Source organism: Chrysochloris asiatica, unplaced genomic scaffold (assembly GCF_000296735.1).
Source record: "Chrysochloris asiatica unplaced genomic scaffold, ChrAsi1.0 scaffold00003, whole genome shotgun sequence".
Classification (NCBI taxonomy): domain Eukaryota; kingdom Metazoa; phylum Chordata; class Mammalia; order Afrosoricida; family Chrysochloridae; genus Chrysochloris; species Chrysochloris asiatica.
Genome location: NW_006408521.1, coordinates 27,963,402 through 27,971,191, shown reverse-complemented (window position 1 = coordinate 27,971,191; position 7,790 = coordinate 27,963,402). Strand labels below are relative to the sequence as shown.

The 7,790-nt window shown below is 56.6% G+C and overlaps 1 protein-coding gene across 1 annotated transcript; it reads left to right on the top strand.

The window, feature by feature from the left end:
- The first annotated feature begins 5,313 nt into the window (after positions 1–5,313).
- Positions 5,314–7,245, top strand: LBX1 (ladybird homeobox 1). The gene is made up of 2 exons (XM_006831259.1): positions 5,314–5,766; positions 6,436–7,245. The coding sequence occupies exons 1-2, from the start codon at positions 5,442–5,444 to the stop codon at positions 6,948–6,950; spliced, it is 840 nt and encodes a 279-aa protein (XP_006831322.1). The 5' UTR covers positions 5,314–5,441; the 3' UTR covers positions 6,951–7,245.
- Positions 7,246–7,790: the final 545 nt, after the last annotated feature.

Sequence of the window (7,790 nt, the reverse complement as noted above, 5' to 3'; positions counted from 1 at the left end):
GACTGCAGGGGTCTAGTTGATGAAAGAATGGGGAAAGGAGAAGCAGGGAGGAGAACTCTCTGAAGGAGTGCCCTCCTCCTTGCCAACAGAGGCCCTGAGAGCTAGGCCTGGCCAGAGAGAGCAAAGCAGGTCAAGAAGTAGACATGAGCCCGGCCTGAATTTTGAAGCGACTCCCTTTCTGCTCCTCAGGTTTGGGTGGGGTACAGCTTCGACCTCATTGGTTTGCTTCTGGCTTTAACTTTTTCCCAACCTCATTGAGAACTCAATGAGTTATGTAATAATCCTTTCCCTACCCCCCCACCCCAAAAAAATGTGACCACCCAACCTCTTTCTCTTTCTCACTCACACACAAATTTACATACAACCTCTGGAATCTGCAGAGCCCTTGAGACTCACTCAAAGAGCCCTTAAGAGCCCCTGGTTAAGAACACTATGGTTTACAGATTAATAACACAGGCTTGAATAGAAAAACACAGTCTTCAAATCTTGATTACTCTAAAACAAACCATGTGGTTTAAAATAGGTTGCATAACCTTTCTGTGCTTCATTTCCTTATATGTAAAATAGAAATAATAATAGCAGTAGCTGCCTCTTAGGGTTGAACGTTGTTGTTGTTAAGTGCCATCAAGTCATTTCTGACCCATAGTGACCTAGTATAGGGTTTCTGAGGAGCAGCTGGTAAGCTTGAACTGCCAATCTTGCAGTTCAAACAGCTTTGTAGTCTGGTGCATTAACCCACAGCGCCACACCAGGATGCCAGGGTTGAATAAAAGAAATGAAAAATGGCATTAAAACTCAGCCTGGGATCAGGTACATGGTAAGGGTTTATAGTATTTATTGTCATGGTTTTTGTTGTTACTACAGCAGTCCAGAGTAGAATCTAAAAACCAAGCAGGCAGGGCAGCAGGAGGAGGCTCTATTAGAGTCTATCTCCAGGTAGTAAGAAGTTTCAAATTCATGTGGAATGTCAGAGGAACAGATTCCTTGGGGGGGGGGGGGCGGCTATCTGAATTGGACACGTTAATTTCAAATGGTCTCATTATTTTCTCTAAGGGCAGTTCTGGCCTGAGAGTCAATGCTGGGGTTACCTGAATAATCTGGAAAGGAATAGGGATACCAAAGTAGTCCAGCCTGAGTCTGAAGGAGCTTGGGGTGGGGGTTGGGGGATTACATGAATTATTCTCCTGTGCTAAGTAACCCAGAGAGTTTTGCTTGAGTCTACAGGGTTCCCTTATCCTGGAAATTCATTCAACACTCTCCTTCCTCTTTATCTGGAATATTCCACAAACTGATTTCTTCCCCTTCCACAGAAGGAATAAGGCTGGACTCAGGATAAATCAGCAGTGAGCAGAAATTCTGGTATTAGGAGACAGTGAAGGCATGGTTTTAAAGCCAGGCATTCCCTCTGTAGAGCAGACTCCAGGGACCAGCTGCTTCCACTCAGTCCCAGGCCAGAGGATGTTGGCCCAGTGGACTGAGGCAGGAGCACCCCAGAGTGTGTTCTTTGCCCCTGCATCAGGTCTCAGGGGTGGAATGTGGTGAAATGGCTAGGGCCCAATGGTGATTGGCAAGGTTCCTTCACCAGCATCTCCTACCCACTGTCCCCATTTGGCTTCTCAAAATCTCCAAAACTCCCCTTCTTAAAGGAGATACTGGAGACCCAGGCCATTCCACTCCCAGATCATATATTCATTTATATCCCATTTGCTCGATGGAGATTCATTCAACCAAAAGTGGGTACCCAGTTTGAGGCCAAAGGAATTCCCAAATTGAGGTGCCTGCCCTCAAGAATCTCTTAGTCTTAAGGGGAGGGTCCAACCTGCAAATTCAAAATACAGTCCATTTCTTGAATGAGATATGCAGGAGAAGGTCAGAGGATTTGGGCTCCCAGAAGTCTAGAAGATACCAGTCACCCACACACAGGATTGTGTTGAGGAAGGGTAGGTAGGTGGAGCACTTGGGCTGGCTTCAAAGAAGATGAACTAGGAAGAGCCACCAGGGTTCCTTTAAAGGTAGCAAAACAACAAAATCAAGGGTGGTGCCATGTGCTCCATGGCCCCCAGCCTCCCAGTGTGCTCAGCAGGTTTGGCAGAAGAGGCAGGCTAATTGGCCAAAATAGCAAAGCATCAGGAAAGAGCAGGCGGCAAGTACTGGGCAGACAGGAAGAGGAGGTTTGGCAACAGTGCTGAAAGAGGCATTACAGGAGAACCTGTCCTCTGTCCCTCAGTCAAGTTCAGCTTGCCTCTCTTCCAGGATAGGTACGGGAATGTCCTTTCTGTGTGACCAAAGACAAAAGGTCTCAGAGATCAGGACCTGGGTGAGGAATCCTATGCTCATGACTCAGATTTCAAGACCAGCATCCCTCTTCTTCCTGGCAGCCTTGCTGTAACTCTGACCTTAAGGGTCTTGAGGTCTAGGGGTATGAGTGAAAGTAGGGGTTTGGTTTGTCCTTAAGGTCCAGTTCTGCAGAGCAGTACTGGAATAGTAGGTCAAGGCAGACAAGAAGAGTGTGGGGGTATGGGACAAACTCTTTCTCTAAGGATAGGAGCCCAAGAGACCCCATTTCCAGAGCCATAAGGACCTCAATTGTTAGCTAGGGGGTTGTAGTTTGCCAGAGGTGCAGAGTCAGGGGGTTTGGGGTGGGGATCTTGAGAGCAGTAAATGAGGGGGGAAAGGCCAACACTTCTAAGCCGCAGGATTCCACTCCAGGATGCCCACTTCCTCTGATCCCTCCCTCTTCACCAGACTCTGAACTCAGATTTCTGCCTTCTCTAAGGATAAACCCAGCATCATCTCTGTAGCTCCCAGGGAAGCAAGAATTCGTTGGACAGGGCTGCCTGGGGAGAGCTGTACAGCTTTGAGAAAACTGAGATTCCCACCCTCACCATTCCTGCTCCTGAGCACCTGCCCCTCCTCCTGCCCCCCTCCCCCCAGCAAGTTCAGGACAAAGATGGAGAAAGAGGAAAGAGCTCTCCCAACACTCTCAAGCAAGCCTGGGGCTGGTGTCCGATCCGCAAACAGGAATCATTTCACCCCACATCATCCCACTGACTCAGGAGAGCGACTAGCCAGGATTCCAAACAACTAAACACACTATAAGGAAGAAGCTGACCTCTGATGCGCAGAGGCCCCTATGCTGGAAGCAGAGGAAGAGGACATGCCCGGTGTTCTGCAGCCCAGTCCAGCTGACTTCTTTCCATGGGCAGGTGTGGGGAACACGAAGCCCTATAGGGCCTATTCTGTCCATTTCAGCCTGGGGCTGGGCCCTCAACCCTCTTCGTTCACCGCTTTGGGTCCTTCTCCGGCCCAAGTGAGACTGCCCCAGTGTTCTCCTAGCCAGAGAGTTTACAAACAAAGCCAGGGAATGGGTCAGACTGCCCGAATTAGGAGACCGGATGTATTCATTTGTGTTGGGAGAGGGGAGTGGCTCTTTCTCCCTCGGTTCCAGCCCCCTCCCCTCTGTTCTCAGAGGGTAGAAATAGAAAATCAGGTGGGCAGGGCAGCGTCCCCACAAACACCAGACAGGAGAAGAGAAAAGGCGGCCTTTAGGTACCGGGGTTGTTTCAGGGAAATGAAAGGCGCAGGTAGGATTCCAAGCCTAAATACCCACAGGTTCACATACGTTTACACAAAGATACAGAAGAGAACCACACACAAATGCACGTATTAAAAAACAAAACCAAGCAAAAACCAAACACCTTTAAATACCGATGCACACAAAATGCACGACTGGTCCAGGCCATGAGATCTCCAGCCCCCCAATCTGACCCCAACGGGCCTCCCTGCGGGTTCCTGAGAACGAAGCCCCAGCGGCCCAGCGGTGGCCTGGCCCCTCCAGGCCCCCGCCCCGCATCCGGAACAGCTGGAGTCGGCCAGGCTCTGCACTCCAGCCCGGCGCTGGGCTGGGCGGGGCCGGCAGCCCGGCCCAGGCCGGGCCCGGCAAAGCGCCGCGGGGAGGCCCCAAGCCGCCCCAGGAACCCTAATACCCGGCCCGGCAGCCCGTCTGACGCCTGTCGTCGGACGAGCGGTGGCCCCAGTCTGCGGGAGAGCTGCGGCGGAGAAAACAGTGTGCGAGATTGCCGGAGGAGGTAGGGCGGCGGCTTCGGGCTCAGGCCAGGGGGAGAGGCGCCTAGAGCCACCAGCAACTCCCCCTCCGCCTCTCGGCTAAAGGAAGGCTGAGTTCTCAGACTGGTGGCCTCTTCCAATCCTGGAGTCCCCCGCCCCATTCCGTCCGATGTCGCCCCACCCAGGGCCTGGGGAGCCTGCTCCTACCTCCCGCGGGCCAGTAGGGTGGGGGAAGGGTGAAGAGTCCCTCTTCCTAGGCGTGGGGTCCAGTGGGGGAAGAAAAACCAGAGGGTCCGAGGATAGGGGCTTTACATCCTTGATCTCATCTCCGCAAAGTCCCGCGCTGCGCGGCGACCGAGTCCGTCGCAGCTCCTGGTCTTACCTGGCCCGCGCGGCGAGCACGTCTCTCCCGGGCTGGGGTTCCCGGCACCCTTCTGGGGCTCCAGATCCCGGGTCAGGGAGCCCAAGAGCTCCAGGACCCGCACTGCCATCGCAGTCGGGCGGGAGGGAGGCGGGAGAGCCCGGAACGCGGCTCGCAGTTTGGGGTGGGGGTGGCGGCTTAGCGGACGCCGGAGGTTCGGGTGCAATAAAGGCGCAGCTAATGTAATTTACAAACAGCTCGGGCCGAGAGCTGCGCGGCGCCGGGACTGACAGGCGCATTAGGCAGGCTAATTCCAGCCGGCTCCTCCTACCCCCGGCCCGCTAATTAATGAGCTTCCCAACTTAGAGCCGCCTGCATTGGACAGACAGAGAGTGAAAGAGAGGGCGAGGGAGAGGGAGAGAAGGAGAGAGACCGGGGGGAGCAGAAGAGAGAGGGAGGGAGGGAGAAAGGGAGAGAAGAGGAGAGGAGAGAGAAAGAAGAGAGGAGAAAGACCCGGAGAAAGAAAGAGAAAGAGCGAGAGGAGAAGTGCCTGCCGCTGCAGATAATTGATTACTCCTCGATCAAGGCTAACTTGTTAGCAATAGTCAATTGCCCCGTCTCTCCGCCTCCCCTCGCAGTCCGGGATCTTCGCCCTTGCCTCGGCTCTTCTAACTGTCGCCGCCAGGACCCGGGGCCAGGAGCCGCCGCGGAGCCACCTGACACCTTTAAATAGCACCGGGGCTGGCGAAACTGGAGCCCCGCGCGGCGCGCCCCGGCTCCGGCCTAGGATTGCTGGAATCCCCGGCGGCGGCGGCTCCCGCGTCAGCGCCCTCTTCCCGGGGCCCCGCACGCCACTGCCCGGCTCAGCCGCCTCGCTAGTCGGGCCCGTGGCCGGCCCGCGCCCTGCCCTGCTCGGCCTCCTGCCAGCCGGCCGCGCCCGCCCGCGTCGCAGCTGCCCGCGGGCTGGGTCCACGCGGCCCGAGACACCCCGGCCGGGTCTCCGCTCGAGGCCGATATGACTTCCAAGGAGGACGGCAAGGCGGCGCCGGGGGAGGAGCGGCGGCGCAGCCCGCTGGACCACCTGCCGCCGCCCGCCAACTCCAACAAGCCGCTGACGCCGTTCAGCATCGAGGACATCCTCAACAAGCCTTCTGTGCGGCGAAGTTACTCGCTGTGCGGGGCGGCGCACCTGCTGGCCGCGGCGGACAAGCACGCGCCGGGCGGCTTGCCCCTGGCGGGCCGCGCGTTGCTTTCACAGACCTCGCCGCTGTGCGCGCTGGAAGAGCTCGCCAGCAAGACCTTTAAGGGGCTGGAGGTCAGCGTCCTGCAGGCAGCTGAAGGTAGGCGCCGCCACCGTGTTCTCCTGCACCCGGTTTGTTTTCTCCCGCGCCCGCCGGGGCACTCCTGCCCGAGCTGCTGCCGCTGGCAGTGGAGATGGGTGAGGCAGGACCCAAATCTTATTTCCTCTGGGTAGGCCAGAGTCGAAGTGACTTGGGGAGGGATGGCGGGAACCCAAGCTCTTCTTTCTCCTAAGCTTTTTCTCTCGCAGTCGTGTGCTCTGTCTAGCTCCCTTCCGTTTCCAGTGGCTTAGGCGCTCCCAGCCCTGCTTATGGGGTGGGGAACCGAGAGCCTTTTGCTAGGACCTTCTGGGTAAGGCAGAGAGACAGGATGAACTGTGAGCTAGCGTTCACAGTGTAGTTAGGTGGTCCTGTCTGGCTCTCTCCTACTCTTAGCGAGCTCTTGTCTTTCAAACTAACTCTTATGTAGGGGCCAGAGACCAACAAAATTTTTGCTAGGGACTTCCGGTAAACCAGAGACAGAGAAGTGGGTTTACAGCGGTGAGGTTAGCCCGCGCCCAGGAGCCGGGATAGAGCAGAATAGAAATCCTCGGCTGACCGCAGGCCCGGTGGGCCTGGGTGGGATAAGGAAGGGGTGGGAGGTATGAGATGAGATTGAGGGTGGGGGCCTCCTGTTTCCTGGCAAAAGTCTATACTGTGGTTTCCTCGCAGGCCGCGATGGGATGACCATCTTTGGGCAGCGACAGACCCCCAAGAAGCGACGGAAGTCGCGCACGGCCTTCACCAATCACCAGATCTATGAGTTGGAGAAGCGCTTCCTCTACCAGAAGTACCTGTCCCCTGCCGACCGCGACCAAATCGCACAACAACTGGGCCTCACCAACGCGCAGGTCATCACCTGGTTCCAGAATCGGCGCGCCAAGCTCAAGCGGGACCTGGAGGAGATGAAGGCCGACGTGGAGTCTGCCAAGAAATTAGGCCCCAGCGGACAGATGGACATCGTGGCGCTGGCCGAACTCGAGCAGAACTCTGAGGCGGCGGGCGGCGGTGGCTGTGGCCGGGCCAAGTCGAGGCCGGGTTCTCCCGCGCTACCTCCAGGCGTCCCGCAGGCCCCGGGCTCCGGGCCCTTGCAGCTCTCTCCCGCCTCCCCGCTCACGGACCAGCCGGCCAGCAGCCAGGACTGCTCAGAGGACGAAGAAGACGAAGAGATCGACGTGGACGACTGAGCAGCTCCCAGGATCTTCCGCCGCCCCGGGCTCCTAGCGCCCACACGCCTGTCGCCTCCCGGACCGGACCGCTGAGGGGAACTGGGACTCCCACTGCAACTCCCACCTCCTCCCCCGTTCCCGGCCCGGACCAGGCTCCCGGCAGCCGCCTCTTCCCTCTCGAAGCAATAAACCCGGGCGGGCCGGCCGGGCGGTCGCGCCGGCCGCGCGTGGCCTCTGCAGCCCTGGAGCCCTTGCCGTGCAATTCTGTATGGCTTCTGTATAGATATTTAAACCTAGAGAGCGGGTTGCTCCCACCGCAGCCTGATTTCTTTCTTTTATTTTTTAAAACCTCGGAGATTTCGATGTTTTCAGAGCTCTAGGGCTGCCCGTATACTGAGGGTGAGGCAGAAGCTTGGGCACCGAACAGCAGTAACCCGGCGGTCTGGAGGAGGGGGCGGCCTGGCTGTTTTGATTTTTCTCTGCATGTGGTGTATGCACCCGCCGGCTCCCTCCTCGCCTCCCTCGGCCTATTGCAGTTGACGCAATTTTCTTTCCTTCTGCCTTTTTTCCCTCGGATGGGAAGGGGTGAGAGGGGCAGCCGGGTCCTGACTTGCAAGTTTCAAATCTGTCTTTTTTTTTTCTCCCCTCTCCCCACCGCCAGAGAAATCTGTTTCCGATGCCATTTCTGCCTCCCCTGCCCACTAACGCTATTTTTAAGATCCCTCTCCCCCTGACGGTTTTCTTGGGCTGATTGCTGGGGTCCGGCTCTTGGGGACAAAGTAGGGGGGAAATCCAACCAACCAACCAACGAAATCGAACCCAAAGCCCTAGAATTATTTTTTACTCTTTTTAGAATTT

Bases quoted from the DNA above. Each gene is read 5' to 3' on its own strand.
- LBX1 (XM_006831259.1), top strand. From the start codon at position 5,442: ATGACTTCCAAGGAGGACGGCAAGGCGGCGCCGGGGGAGGAGCGGCGG. The intron at 5,767-6,435 runs GTAGGCGCCGCC...GTTTCCTCGCAG, and splicing joins CGTCCTGCAGGCAGCTGAAG to GCCGCGATGGGATGACCATC.